The 16,608-nt window shown below is 38.1% G+C and overlaps 1 protein-coding gene across 1 annotated transcript in view; it reads left to right on the forward strand.

The window, feature by feature from the left end:
• The first annotated feature begins 13,042 nt into the window (after positions 1 to 13,042).
• Positions 13,043 to 16,608, forward strand: part of LOC131693476 (ubiquitin-like protein 3) — a 17,643-nt gene continuing 14,077 nt past the window's right edge. The window contains exon 1 of the mRNA XM_058981335.1: positions 13,043 to 13,156. Within this exon, the coding sequence (XP_058837318.1) occupies positions 13,043 to 13,156 (114 nt within the window). The remainder of the gene's footprint in view (positions 13,157 to 16,608) is intronic.

The following is a 16,608-nucleotide window of genomic DNA, read 5'->3' on the forward strand; positions in this document are numbered from 1 at the left end:
GTAAATTCGAATAGATACCCGTCAATATTGGATTTAATACCTCAGGCATTTCGATAATGTAGCTGCTTCGATGATGTATTTGGGCTTGTAACGGAAGAATTGGTTAGTTACTAACTGACGGCACGTGCGACTACAACGGAAGTTGCGGAGAACCTTAAAACGGGCGTCTCGTCGATGATGGCGAAGTGTGGAATGGTTGATTACTGGAGGGAAAAAAATATTCAGGGAACGCATCATTATTCATGGCTAAATACTAACCCGAGAACAAAGTTCGGAAATTCCCTCACAACCTTCCATCGCATGTCCTGGACTACGTTGCTGTTAGCGTGATTGCATCGGAACGTATCATGTAACGAGAGTACAGCGTAGGTGGACTTTTAAAGAAATATAATGTGACGTTGTTCAATCGTTTTTTAAAAATAACTCCTCCAGTGCATTCAAGTGTTGTATATCAAATCTTATATAAAATTTTGTTTATTTTCTAAATCTATAATTAGGTTTGATGAAGGAGTTCATTTGAAAAAGTTATAACAGATTTATAGAATGAAGGTTGGTCAAATCGTTGTAACGTCACGAAAGAATGTGTCGATGGTATATAACCCCTTAAGCACTTAAGGATATACATTCTGAATTTATGAATATCACGCTAGTATAATTTCCTGTTTACGAAACAACTTGAATGCGTTTAAATAAACCATGCGTAGGAAAATTTGATACTATATCTGATAAATCATTCAAGCGTCTGATAAAAGTTGAATTGCGTGACGTTACAACGCAAAGTGTATCCTGTTCTAACTTTAGTTCCGCATATCCAATAAAAGAAATTGTAGGCTTTTTAGAAATGTATTTTTGAATAGAAAGAGAATCCGGAATATAAATTTGGACAAAATTTTAGTTTTTTAATAAAATTAAAAAATAGGCATTTTTCGTGACGTTACAACACAGAAACAATCAAAACTTCTATTAGTTCAAAAAGTATTAGTGGTCAAATCAAGAAAAAAATATTTCTAGTTTTACTGTTGTACACTCAATAACGAACAAATTCCTTTAAACAGATAAAGATTTCAATAATAGTTTCATGAAATAGAACTTTTCTTAGAAGTCAATAAATCAGGAGCCATTTTCCGTTAAATTCAACTTACTTTTCTATATATTTTTCAACTATTTGTCGAAAAGTCAATGGTTGGATTACATAACTTTTCAATGGTTTAAACACTACCGAATCTAGGAAAAAATATTGTGATACCAAAATAAGACAAAACAAAAATGTCATTCTGGTGTACAAGCCCGCGGAATGTGTCATAAGCGTTCAAAATCTTACATCATTTTTCTTCCGAAATTTTGAAAAGGGGCCCCTATATTGAAAGGTAAGTCGTTAGTCACGACAAAAACGTTGAATGAGATGATTGTTACAATATCCATTTCATTTAAAACAATTAGAAAAAATGGTTTGACATGTGGAAAGCTAGCGAGGCGAAACATATTTTAAAGTTTTAGTCTATTTAGTCATGGAATTTGTCGTCAGTCTAGTTTTTTTGTCCATTGGTTTCTAACTTCGACTGAGCACTACCGGGAACAGTTGCTATGTGAATATCAGTCACAGTAGATGTGGTGCGGAGTTGTTGGATCGATCGATTTTACTACTGGTTGCAGTTGTCACACGCTATTCTGATTAGCTGCAATCGCGGAAGATTTAATGGTCAGTTTAACCATTGACAGTATCCAGGTTTAGACATGTAAACTCGCGAATCAAATTAAGTCAAAAACCTTGGCAACAAATTAACATAATCAGAACAATGGTTCCGAAGGCGCTAATTGTTGTTCTTTTGCCGAGACTAAAGGAAATTGAAGGTTCTACCGTTCTATGTCTCACATTTAAAACTTGAAACATTGCGTGTTGAACGCAAAAAATATAACTATCAGTTTACATCTTTCGTAAAGTGGCTTCGAATCTCTCAATTACACGTGAACATTTCCCTCCCGCACGGTACCTCTTATTTCGAGTACAATTACGTTTCGAAGTTATTCTCATTTGTCTGTTCTCTGTTTGCACTGCTGACAGGTCGGAAATTTGATTGCAGCTTTCGGTAGCACGAACGTTCCGCCTCGTCGAAAGAGATAAATGATTTCATCCACTGACATTTCGTTATCTTAGCCACTCGTCGCTCTATCCGGTTGCTTGATTTGAGTGGCAGGATTTAAAATATCCACCAAATTGGGCTGATGTTTGTCAACGAGGGCGAGGGATCAAATAGTGTTGGTAAACGAACGGACCGGAAGGATCCGCACGGGATAGCGAAGCCGGAAGAAGAGCGCTTTTGGAAGGAAAGGATCAAGATATGATTTTCTTTGTGTTGGTATGTGAGAAGGGGGAATCGAAGGATTACGAAGGATTTTAAAAGTGATCGTCTTTCGCTAGAAGGGATACATATTTATACATCACTCAACGATGTTTTACGAATTTTGTTAAACTCGTTAGGACAATGCCCATTTGGATTTATTGGAGTTTTCGCAGGAAAATATTTGGGTAAGTTTGTACTGTCCAAAGATGGTGAAGCTTGAAGGGCTTCTTTTGATAGAGGACCTATGTTTTACAGTCTGGTTCGTCATTGTCGTGAATTTCAACGGAATGAAATTTTAATGAATGTGATTCGGATGTGGTACATTCCATTTAAAATACGTGTCTCCTAACATTCAGGGAATTTGGAGCAGAGATGACATATACTTTTTTCAAATGTCTGCAAATAATAATTTTTAAAGTCTGGGAAGTGCCAAAACTAGTGTAACCAAAAGCCTTTATTTTCAAAAATCTGTGAATATCTGCAACCAAAATAAAAAAAAACTGTAAATATCTGCAACCAAATTAAAAAATCTGCAAATATCTGCGTCATCGAAAAAATCTGCAGCTAAAATAAAGTCATTAAATTTGCAGACTGCAAATCTGACATCTCTGATTTGTAGCTCATATTTGTTTACGAAAAATGCATCGATTAGCAAAGTGAGAAAAATTATCGTGTGTTTCACTTAAATCTTCTTTAAAGATCGGAAAACATTCATAAAATGTGCAGTTAAAAGCATTTCGCAGGAGTTCGAAGAGACAATCTTTAATTTCTAGAATTTTCTTGAAGCTCGAAAGACTGTTCTTAAATGTTTTATTCCGCTAAAATATACTGGAAGTTTCTAGGATTTCCCACAAACTCACTAAGATTTACCTCAAAGCCATAAGTTGTTCCTGAAATGCGATTAATATTTCTGAACTTCGTCGAGTTTGGCATGCCTGGTGTTCGTAAACTCTCAGCAGTTCATAGGAATTATCTGATGGGAGAAGTTGCACAGGACTTCTATCTTGTGTGCGGCGATTTTCTGGAATGCATGACTTTCCTAAAATTCGTGAAATATGTCAAATGCTAGTACAATAGCATTTTAAAGAACTTTGCTGAAGACACCAAGTATCTAACAAAATTTGTTCGAAGAGTTCATTCAAGAAATTAGGCGATCTTGATCGTGAATTACGCCATTTGGTTCAGCGATCAAATGTACATATTAAATAGTTCTATAGAAGTCCTATTTTTTATTTTTCTATCCTACATGGTGACTATTTCTATAATTAATAAAAAAAATAATTTCAAGAGAAAACCGATTTAAACCTTTTTTTTACTAAGTTTCCTTGTATTTTTCGAAAAACAGAATGCGATATCAGCACACTAAATTTTGTCGAACGTTGTTATGGTAGACAGTAGAGAGATCCCGTATTGAATGATGGCAGAAACGGATCCATGGCCCCAAATTCAGCGTTTATAATATTGTAATATGTTCCTGGAAAAGCTTTCCTCGCGTTTGTTATGCCGTGGCCGGTTTTTCTATCAGCCAACCATAACGTTCCCAGCACTGACGTTGCAAGCTTTCGGCTTCCAGCCTGCTTTTTTTTCGCTTGTCACTCCATGTTCAACCGCCGATTTCCTCATGTGGTACGGTCACAGACGAACAGTCAATCATTTCACTAGACTAAATGAGTATTGGAATCGACTCCTAGTCATTGGAAAGGCCGTTTCAAAAGTAAAAATAATATTATTAAAAAAAGTAACTTAAGAAATAACCACAATCTGTAGGTTAAATTAATTGATAGTTATAGTACGGGAATCTTCCATACGAAACTGTTTTTGGGTATATTTTTTTCCTTTTTTATTTCGACTATATGAAGTCATATTTTCTTTTTTAAATTTTAACGACATTCAATTAGCTAGAGATTACTGGGTAGGGAAAGTACTTAAGCGAGAGACAAGCATGTGAAGTATACAGACCAGAAAACTAGAAGTAGCAGGGTCATTAGAACAGGTTTAATACCTTACGGGCTTAACTTTTGTCTGGGGTCGTGCTTAGACAGCATACCCGAGCAAAGTCCAACATCAAAATTACAGCAAATAGACAACATATTTTGATATCAAGCATCAAATTGAAATCTTATTTTGATATCAGTTCCAACTTTTTCAGATATGACATCATAGTTCGATCTCATTTTGATGTGCTTACATTTTTAGAAAAAAATGTTTGTTTCTATTTCTTTGACAAACATCGAATTGATTACTTATTTTGTTATCAATGAAATATTTCACCATCTCAAGGAGTTTTCAATTTGCTTTCACTGATAGCATAAATAGTTTTCTGTTTGATGTCATAGTGCAATTTTTCTGCTTTCGATTTTTTTCGACTTTCTGTCTTTCTTTGTATTTTACTGTTGGCAATTTTGCTTCAGTGTAAAGTAGTGTTTGTAGAGGGTATCGAGGTTTCTGTTTTCATGATGCTGTATCGCTTGATGATGTATCTAATTGCGTTAGACTCTTTATGTTTTATGATTCCTCCTTTCAACTGAAACGGTCGGTACGGTTGTCCACGTTTCTTCCCTATTTTAGGTTTAAAATGATTCATTGATTGAATTCTTCATTTTATAAGCTGCCCAGTTGGCCTGGCCGCTTTAATGATTGTATTACATATTATATGTGCCAGAAACATTAATATTGACAAGAAAAAATGTAGACGAACGTCAACAATTTTCCAGGATCCCTGCATGTATTGGCTGTGTATGTGTAGACCAGACTAGACTAGTATATTCAGGTTAGAAGAAATAAATTTTACGATACTCGTTTGCACCTCAAGAACATCGTTTTAAGTACCCGAGAGGTTTCTTCAAATATCAGTTTAGCGGATTCCACATCTTCGTATATTGCGACATGTATTTTTCAACGAACTACAGTGAAGACCCGATTTTGTTTGCCCTTTATTTTGCCTACTCCCGATTTTATCAGCTGTTTGACCAGATTTTTTCAGTCTCACATGTAAATCCCAAAGATGCACAATATGCAAAAACAAAAATCATATTTTTTTAAATTTTGCTCTGGGAAAAATTTATACTAAATATTTAAAAAAATCTGCTTTATGCATTAAAGAAGCATATGTTAACAGTTTCGGTTTAACTAAAAAATTTTTTTAACGAAACAGTCATTTAGTGTGAAAGGGCATAATACCTAACTTAAAGTTAGTATTTAGCTTTTCTTATTCTCGTCATCAGTAACTAGCAACTTGGTTCGATGCTAAATTTAAACTAGAACCAAAATATTGGCACTAGACGCTAAATCCAAAAAGTCATACGTCTTGCATGAACATGAACAACTGGCTTGGATTTAGCGTCTAATTAGTGCCAACTTTGGTGCTAGCTTGGATTTAGCTTCTAACTGCTACTACGATGGTGCTAGTTACTGATGAGGAGAATCCGAAACGCTAAATACTAACTTTAAATTTCGGTTTATCAAAAAGAAAAAAAGTTTGCCACAGTCCCCATTTAGTCAGCCTGAAATGCACAAAGGGCTGATAAAAATGATGCAGTGTTTTTTTTTTGGCAATAGCGTACGATCTATTGATTACGCCTAGCTCGCTATATTTGGGTCAACGATGTCTTCGAAGGAATTTGTGGAAATTACATGCCCTTTCATATGGTGGTGTTGTTTTAACCCATTCATGCCCATGTTGTTTGTGGACAACAACGTTTTTAAACACCTATAACTTTTGATTGAGGCAAGATTTGCTCACAAAAACAAGTAAGGCTAATAAATGTGACTATTGGCTTTCATTTGAGCATTAACAGTTATAAGGATCAGCTCTAGAACTGAAGTTATTGCAATTAGTCTGATTGAACTCCAATTTTTGGCTACGTTTTTCACGCAGTTGAACTATTGTAAATACTCTAGGAGAATTGTACTGAGCATTGGAAGATAAAAATTGAGCAGCTTCTAGCACTGCAAGGAAAGCACCTACCTTTTTGAAAAAAGGTTTTTCGAGTTTCTTGACTCCACCGTTTTCAAGGAAAAATAGTTTTGAGACCCTACATACACTAGAAAAAAGTTGGGCATGAAAGGGTTAAAGACTAATCTCCTTAAAAGTGATATATTCAACAACTTTCCTGCAAGTATATATAATAAGATTGTCTTCGGCAAAATTGTAGAGCAAGGCTTTGCAAATAACTTTGCTGAAGATACAAAGTATTTACCTACAATATTTTCAACACTATTACTTGTTAATTGCGTGAATTCATTAATACACCCAGGTTTTTTTGCGCGGTTTTTTACGAGGTTTGTTACGCGGATTTTCCAATTAACGCGGTTTTTTACGCGGATTTTCCAAATAACGCGTTTTTTACGCGGATTTTCCAATTAACGCGGTTTTTGCAAAAATATTCTAAGTCCTTTTGACTTAGACTTTTTTTTCTGAAAAAAATGTCTAAGTCCTTTTAAATGCAAAAAACTTTTGCAAAAAATGTCCTTTTGAATGCAAAAGACTTAGAAGAAAAAAGATGGAAGAGACGGGTCTGCAAGACTCCTTATGGCCCACACCCCAGCAATATGAGTATTTTCAGAATGGACTTGAGTAGGTGCCAGAAATTGATTTTTGAAGCCATTTTGAAATCCAAGATGGCGACTTCCGATTTAGCGAAATCGCTATAACCCAATCAATATGGGTATTTTCGGAATGGTCTTGAAGAGTAGGTGCCAGAAACTGATTTTTGACGCCATTTTGAAATCAAAGATGGTGACTTCCGGTTTAGCTAAATTCGGTATAATCCAATCAATATGGGTATTTTCGGAATGGTCTTGAAGAGTAGCTGCCAGAAATTGATTTTCGGTGCCTTTTTGAAAACAAAGATGGCGACTTCCGGTTTAGCGAAATTCGCTATAACCTAATAAATATGGGTATTATCGGAATGGTCTTGAAGAGTAGGTGCCAGAAATTGATATTTGACGTAATTTTGAAATTAAAAATGGCGACTTCCGGTTTAATGAAATTTGCTATAACCCAATCAATATGGGTATTTTCGGAATGGTCTTGAAGAGTAGGTGCCAGCAATAAATAAATCTGCACCTTCCCCGCAAGGTTCTCCATGAAAAATTGATTTTTGGCGCCATTTTCAAATCCCAGATGACGACTTCCGGCTTAGCGAGATTCTCTACAACTCAATCAACATGAATATTGTCGGAATTGTTTTGACGAGTAGCAGACAAACGTCGATGTTTAGCGTGATTTTAAAATTCTAGATGGTGACTTCCGGTTTACCGAAATTCCCGCATGAAAAATCTAGGCAATCATCTAAATCACCCGCAAATATAAAATCTAATCATAAACCAGCAAAATGCAAAATATTTTTATGTGTTCATCCAGAAGAGTGCGGTGAGAATGGAAGAGAGAAAGAGAAGAAAGAGACTATGTGGTGTGAGTTGGGGGTTTGAATTTATTCAAATTAAACATATTGCTTAAATTTAAGTAAATTCAACTGTTTAATTAAAACTATTTGTACTACAACTTCAACTTCCAAAAATACCCATATTGATTGGGTTATAGCGAATTTCGCTAAATCCGAAATCACCATCCTGGATTTAAAAATGGCGCAGGAAAAAGGAAACTTTCTGCCTGGGCTAATGGGTTGAATAATATCTGTACTAAATGGCGTAAATGGTGGAACTGGATAGACTATTTCCGCAAACCTAAGCTTCATGCACCAATAATCTTCCTCCAGTTACTGTAATCTCGCACCCGAGCAAAGCTTTTCCGTTAACTTTACTCAGGGTGGCAAGAATACAAGCGGTTCCTATGTTCTTAAAACAATGTGCTCGATTTCGAGCGACAGTTAGCTGTCATTTACTTCGCACGCTTGTACCTCTGTTTCGGGCAGACGTAGAAAACAGACTGTATTCTGGCCGGGATTTTTAATTTGGTTTTACTTGAAAGCTTCTCCCACATACCGATACCTACACACGCCAATCGATTTCTCAGAACCGATGTCATCGTATCGAATAGAAATGCATTATTGAGACAGCCTGTCTACTAGCTTGCAATCGTGAAATTTTGATGACCTAGAGCACATGCGACGAACCTCAACCCAGATCGGAAAAAGTAATCTACTGGAAGTAAATTTTAGTGGGTTGATAAAACGTTACCCTGGTAACAGGATTCGAATGGCAACGTATGTAGATACAATCAACAACAATATTGAATCTGTTTGTTCACCATAAACCGCGCTCTCCACGCTCGACCTGGTCTGCCAGACGGATGGTTTGGGTGGCCTTTGTTTTTGATTTTCAATTTTACCCTGATATTATACAGCATGTGATGTTTCGGCCTCACCGCGAATGAGTAATGTAAACAATACAAACGGATATGATTCGATTACAAAAGGGTGTTCCTTTACATGCGTATGTCGGTGTGTGTGTGTGTGTGTGTGTGTGTGTGTGTGTGTGTGTGTGTGTGAGGGAAGCTCTTTTGCATAGCGAACACGGCTTTTTCGCTTGAATGGACCTGGCTTGTACAAACCTGTAATAGGTGGCTCGGGTCGGCGCAGAGTTGCCTGGTAGCACTATTCTATACGGTCCGTCGGTTGACTGACTGGCTGGCTGGTTGGATGGTGGGTGGTTTCGTGCCATTGTTTATTTTTTACCATTCCGCGCGGCAACGAATCACACTGGGGTTAGCAGGTTTGCGGTGGTGGCAGCGCGGCACAACAACCGGCAGTCGTGTTTCTACCAGTCAGTGGAGTACACGATGTTACGCAATTTTGCTATGCTAATTTATGCGCAGGTATGTGCACTAGTTCCAACATGAGGTGCACTGATTTGAGAGGCGGTTTTTTGTTGGTGGCTGTCAATGCCGCGTATTTCGTTGTGGGATTGGTACATATTTTGAAATGGTTTCTCAGTTCAAATTGAACGGAAACCTTAAAAAATTGCTTTTAATTGAATAAACTGTCTCCATAATATATGGTTCATATTAGTATGCTGTTAATTCCTTATGATAGTAAAAACCGTGGCTTATTTTTTTGTATGGCCATAGATGAATAATTTTGTTTATTCATAACCAATACCAGGTAACTACTATTCTGACCTAGGTAAGGCGCTGATGAAATAAGTGAGGTGTCAAATGTTAGAAACCCAAACCAGGAAGCATTTTTAATAGCAGTAGGACTAATAAATTAAACCCCTCACTATTTTGTACTTATAAAACCTGATTTAAAATCTGTCGAAATAAAAGCTCAAATTTCGTATTGAAATATACATACTACCAGGGCTTTACTTTAAATATTTTTCACACTCATAAATGATTTCTTGAATTGGAATTATTGAGCTTCTACGTTTCCCACAAGAATAAATTAAACCCACTCCCTTGGTTATTAGTATTATTTCATCAATCGACTCGAGTTAGTCAAGCGTGAATCCGGCGAGCATTTGTGGTTTGACTTCGCAGTAGCAACGATTGATTAATTATTAGCCAGCCATAAACTGGTTCTGAAATAAAAATTTGAGATCCTTAATGTAATGTAGGGAAATCAAAGATCTTATGTTGCTTCTTTGTGTAGCTCTGGATTGGATTAACTACGTCCTCAATGTAGACTGGAAATTTTACTTGAAACCAAACAGCTCGTAATTTTATATTATTTTATAAACCATACCTTCATCAGAGTGGTCTCTCTCAATGAGCTATACAGTTATAGTAAATCTCGCCACATAACACTGCACCAATCGATACTTTGACTATGAGCTCGAACTGTCACGGTCGCAGGTCGCTTCTGCTACGAAGGTTCGTGATATATGCGCGATATAGGATCCAACTTTTAATACTTATTTATCGTTGGCTATTAGCGGCTATTTGTTTTGTCATCGTTTTATTGATCGGTGATGCTTGGCATACGCTCTGCATATGTCGTTTTTTTATCACTCTTTAAACACCGGTAACAGAAAGACTTTTGCCGTGTGTGACGTTGACAGATTTGATCGATAGCTTCACCTTTCCAGTTACTAGTTTCGATTGAACGTAAATTCTACCATCCACGGTATGCCAAATTGGATATTAATTCACCAACTAACAAAACATCGAATTCTATATTGAATTATTCAATTCTAGAAAAAATTGTTTTTATTTTTTATCCAGTTTATTTTGAAATCAGCGTTATAGTGGATATGATAACCAGTGCAGCAGTTCCCGTTGGTTTTCATCAACGTGCGCCGCACGCACCACCGTTGCACTGATGAAACGGAACAATAAACCGCAATGTTTACAAACAACGACTGGTGACTGTAAGCTTAATCGGACATGCCACTGGGCGATAAACATCACACAATCTCTGTTATGTTTTGTTTTGCAGTGCATGTTTTTATTATAAATAATGTGCTTGGAACGTTTTATATACTATTGGTATGGTCGAGTTGATACAAAATGTTATGACTGGCTTAATATATAATGAGTGATTATTATTGATGTTTAATAAAGCTCAACTTTTCATTCTGCATGGAAAAAAAAGAAATCTTTAATTTCTGTTTCTGATTTTATAATTGTGAAATTTATCGCGAAAACCCCGAAAACAACTATTAGTCTGTTTGATGTTATTTTTTTTATAAAATTGTTCTTATTTATAAAACTGCACTCCAACTGAATAAAATTCAGGACCAGAGCTAAAGTTTGTCGGTAACTTCACAATATCTTGACGAAAATCAGAATGTCATCTTCAAAAATATATCCGGTAATAACAGAACTCAAATGAGAAATTCATCAGTAGAGCGATGCACAAGCCACGGAAGAAGAGTTCTTTTTATTTAGTTTATTTGCCACGACTCAATCCGTTGGCTTAGACTAGCCGTGGGTCTTTTATATATTTACAAGATGTAAAAAATAAAAACCACAATTACATTTACTAAGCCTCATTTTTTTATAAGCTGCAGAGCCTTGATTTCCACTGCGACCATTTAAAGGAATATTGTGGTAAAAAAGCCTCATAGAATCCCGTGTGCGCAACTTACCATTACGAGCGGAGATCTTTTTTTCGGGGCGGGAAAATATTCGTTTTCGCGCCAACAACATATTCGAGATCGTCCATGTCTCTCTCGCTGTCGTTTGCGTTCGTATCATCATCTTGATTACTGCCTTGATACTCGCGATCAGATGTTGTGCCTAGTTTTACCTCTCGCGGGTCACCGTTTGTGGTTCAGGTAAATTCAACCAATTCAACGTGCAGTACCGAATATCGACAAACAAGGAAAATAAGGCTAGGAGCCGAAAGTTTGCAGCAGCTACCCTCCAGAACTGAGAACGATATGAACTGATAGCAGTAGAGCAACAAAAAAAAATTCTTCGGTGTAAGACACATAAGTACGACGAAAGTCAGTATTATCAGTTCTAAACATAATCACCAAGTGTGTTTTCAAATACAGAAAAATGGAAGATAAGTTAACTATGTAACTATTGATGGTATATATTTAAGTGTTGTTTAAATGGTAACTGGCAGAGGTTTGAAGGAAAAAAAACAGAAATAAATGTGCATCTTGTCACCATCTTCAGAAATGTTCAACGAACTTACAGAAAATCTTACGACCTTGAGGGTAATCTTTGAAATTTTCAGAACTCTGAAAAGTTCTACAAACTTAAGGGGATTTCTACGATTTTTAAGAAAACTCTTCGAATTTCAACAAAATTGCAAAAACTTTGTGATATTCTGCAAATCCCTCCGAAATTCTTTAAACTACAAATAGAGAGACATTTTCCGAACGTCAGAAAATATTTTGTTCAAAGAGAGAACTGCGATAAAACATTTTTTAAATGCGATAAGGCGCTGAATTCAATATATTTTACGATATGCAGTTTCGCACGGAACGGACGGACTCTCGTGCAGTGGCGTTATATCGACATAAGGTGAAGGCTTGTTTGTACTGCTTACAAAAAGAACTTAATATGGACGGAAGCGATAGCTAAGAAAGCGGACTGAATGACCATTCAGGCCATGTCAGCTGATGCTGAAAATGTTCCATCACCGGGGGAAATTATCCCCTCACACTCTGGTAAATTGCTTGAGAGAAATTAGATCGACATACGTTAAAAATGTTTATTGTACTATTTATTTGTTGTAAAAAGATAAGTGAAGGGCTACGAATTTGGGTTTAACGTATATCTTGTTAGCAAGTCGGTACCAGATACTGATGAGACGAAGTCGAAATACAAGCCAATATTTACTAAATTATAGTTGTTTTCACCCGATTTTTTTCCGATTGAGTGATATAGCGTAATGCTTTTAGTCTGGAGTTTGATAAACCAAGTTGTTTTCATTAGGCACACAGTATAAAACGCGATTTCCAATTTTCTAGATGGTTGGGTTCTCTTGAAATTCATGTAAATCTAAAATTCAGCAAAGTCTTGCAAACTTGCGGAATTTAAATGGCTCTTTAAGGAATTTAGTTGACATTCAGTAATGTTCTACCAATTACAAAGGAAATTCAAAGAACTTCGAAGAGGAGGTTCTAACAGAATCGTGTTAGCTCTCGACGGAGGACATCCAATTTTTATTTTACTATTATGTATTGTTTTCTATTAACTCATGCAGTGGATTCTATCGCTAGTACAAATCTACAGACTGTGTGAAAAACAAAAGCCGCTGAACAATAGCAGACAGTTGTCCCTTTGTTAACGGGCTTGGCAACCGTTTCACAGAATCAGCGATAGCGTATTTGGCGAAACCATGGTCGATAAACTGAATGCCTTCCGATTGACCGGTTCTTTCGTAGTCTTCTTTCGAACGGAACCAATGCCATTCAATATTTTCACGACATCCCGCAAAATGGCATCGCGTCGGGTAAACTGAATGTGACTGTCAGTTCCTTAGGCAGGCAAATTAGATTGCTTGCTGCCGGTATATTTTACGCAGCGCTGGCTGTGTCTTCGTCTCCGCAAGGGCAGTAGAGATTGATGGAGTGATCACCGAAACGGAGCTGATATGCGAAGATCTACTAAAGAATGTCGTTGAGATTTTCAAAAATCCCTTACCAGTCAGAGAAAATTCTGAATTACAAGCAATTGCATTTAGCAAAGATCGCCAAGGATAAGAAAGATAGCCCGAAATGAGACTGATGATTATCCATCTCGTGCCGGGTGATCTTCGCCGGGGCAGTTTGCCAAATTACGTCCTTTTGGAGCGTGTTCGTCTACCTATTCTTCTTTTTATACTGCGTTCCATGAATTGCCTGCGTTGTAAACAATTGGAACAAACGGCTACCTATTATAACAATAAGGGACGGTGCGGAAAATGCGGAGAGAATTGTGAGAATAATTCTTGCAATAGACTAAGTGTTCTTACTGTGAGAAGACATGTTCCACATTAAAAAAATACGCGAGGAAAAGTGAAGTATCACCCACCACTTTTAATTTTTACGAGTCCTTGTTCAATGTAAAGCACGACCTTGACGATCCTATTGAAGGTACATCGTCTATTGTGCCTAGGACTTTTCGAAAGAGGTAAAACCATTTCTTGAGCTACCTCGTAAAGATCCCAGGTTGTCCCTTGATAGGCCACCAATTATAATAACTCAAGGCTTCAAATGGATTCGGAAATCTTAGAAACGAGCAGGAATTTTCAGTGCTTCCAGGGGTATACGGTTTTTGGAAGGCTTAATTAATCGACGCCGCAAATTAAGCTCAAGCGAAACGAGTACCGGATAGTGGGACAGTGCAAGGACTTTTCGGACGTCGGATCGTCCAAAAATTATTGAAAATAGGTGACGTTGGAAAAGCATGTGGAATGATTGATGAAAGCTAAGAAACGTGGATACTGGCGCCGGTTCGTCAAAGGATGAATGTAACAATAAAGCCGTAGAGCTAGACAGAGTCAAATACAACTAGGTGAAGAATATTGGATTAATTCAACAAGTTATTTTAGGGTAGAATTGTCCCTCCTGATTGGAACCAAGTGAAGGTCATTGTCATCCAAAAACCAGTCTCCGATCACAACTCGCATCGGCTGGTTAAAATACTTACCCGTAATCTTGTCTCGTCTCGACACTTGGGTCGAAACAACCAATTTTTTGTCAGATACTTGGCTTCCGCAGTTTACTCAGCAAAGTTAGCCGGGATCATTGACAATTTGCTCACAGACAATTAGGTCATTGTTACAGATAGCCTAAGATCAATGAAGACAAAGCGTAGAGACTACTCTCCGTATTTCCTGGGGAAAATACAGGTGCTCCCGAATGCTGTATCTGAAAAATTGTACCAAATAACTTTCGTTTGGGTCCCTTTACATTGCTCCATTTCGGGCAGATATTATTAGCTTTCGCATTAGAAGGTAATATCCATTGGTATTTTTCGTCAGAAGAAGCTGGGAATTTGGCAAGTATCATGGGGTATGGGTCAGTCAAGGTGGATTTAGGCTCCGGATGTGCTACCCGTGAGCCTTTCGTATGTCTTTTATCTATCTATAAATGTTTAATTCATGGTAACACCTGGAGCTGGGTGCTTAAAAACCACTTGGCCATTGTACCGTCTCACGTGCATCCACGCCGCGCCAAGATTGATTTCGAATGTGGCCCTATGACTGCAAAAACCAAAGTGGGAGAAAGTTCCGTCGCAACTTACACCGAATCAGTACCCCTGGTAAGCTGGTACCAACCATAAAAGAAAAACACTTCACGCAGTCTGATCATTACCTGAAAATAAAACAGAGAGAGAAAACTTGATTAGTTACTTGCAATGGCTTTCGCTGAACGTAAATTCAAGGAAATGGCTGTCTGGGCATCTGTCTGCGTCACAATCTGGTAGGTAGTACACCGAGCCTGTCAGTCAACAGTCAGTCAGTCGACGGAATCAGCCGTTCGAATGGGACAGGTAAGCCACGACGAGACAGAAAAAATGCAGTAAAGAAAAAAACAAATTTTTACTATTCATCTCACGACTGAAAGAAAACGAAAAAAACGCAACCCGCGGGCCACACACGGCTGGTTTCAACGAAAACAATCCGATTATATGGCAATCAACCAAACCGGTCAAGAGGGGCTAGTTGATGCGGGAGTAAAATCAAGATAAAAAGATTCGTTCCTATTCGGTAGTGTAGAGAATTGGGCGTGACCCCGTCAGAAAGAGTAAAGAACAGTTAGCGTACTGTGTACCTCGGTCAAAAAGCTAATTTCTTGCCAGCTAAGATTTCACAACCTGAGCTTTTAAACGATTTGTTAGACTTGAAATATCGTTGGGGCCGAAATACGTCAGGTTCACAAATTGGGCTTGTGACACCTGAAGCCTTTTGAAACGTTCAGAGCTACACTGTCAAGTTTCGAAATCCTGCACTGATACTCATCAAATATTGTAAACTCGGAATTAGGTTAAAAGCGTTGTCCATCTTTTCTTGTCTCCGGAAATGCACGAGTTTCAAGAAACGTACACCTCTGGACAGTAAATCATATCCGAGCAACACCCATTTCCAATTAGTATTTATCTCACACAAAGAACTGGCAGATCCATTCGTATGAAATTCTTGCCCCGCTCGGTAGAAAATGCGTGGGAGACAGGGGGCATGCCGGAGGCCAATAACTAGCAAAACACAGTTAGTCATGAATCACTCCCGCCTAGCTGAATCCACTATTTTTCTACCGTCGAGTTTGTGTGTGTGTATGGATTGGGCTATTCCCCATCCAAGCTGTTTCTGTCCGTTTGTGGCAATAAATTACGGTTCTGCTTTTTCACTAGTGCGCTCACCAATTATATCTACGCTCGGCTGGCGGCTCTATTCGAAGGACTCCAATGGATTAAGTGATGCGTGCCAGTGCCGAAGCAACTCTCCTTACCAAGTTCTCCACGCTCTATAAACGAACAGGACGAGCCTTCCTCGGGCGATAGATTCTACACGCTGGGACACGCTGTTTAGCAAGACCGACTTAGTGCAGGTCCATCATTTGTAGGAGCACTTTTCCGAAGTCGAAGCCGGTTTTGAACAAGGGCCCCGTCCTGTCTGTCGACCCTCGGTGTTGTGAGTAAGAAACTACCAGCATCAGCAGCAACAAAAAAAACGCCATTACTCCATGCTGACCTAGTTTCTCACGAACGTGTGCTGCGCGCTACGAAGGGCCCCTTGCTGGCTTCTACCATCACGAACCCGTTTCCCCTATCGGGGGCGCGATGTGAAACGAGATTCCATATAGGCTTCGGCACAGAGACCTACTGAGTGTAACAAACTGGTTTGTTCTTGTCTTTTATTGCTCAGTCAGAAGTTCTAGTAGCTCTTGGGTATAGGAGGGTGTCCCTTATATTTCGCCGAAA

This window comes from Topomyia yanbarensis, chromosome 1 (genome assembly GCF_030247195.1).
Source record: "Topomyia yanbarensis strain Yona2022 chromosome 1, ASM3024719v1, whole genome shotgun sequence".
NCBI classification, from domain to species: Eukaryota; Metazoa; Arthropoda; class Insecta; order Diptera; family Culicidae; genus Topomyia; species Topomyia yanbarensis.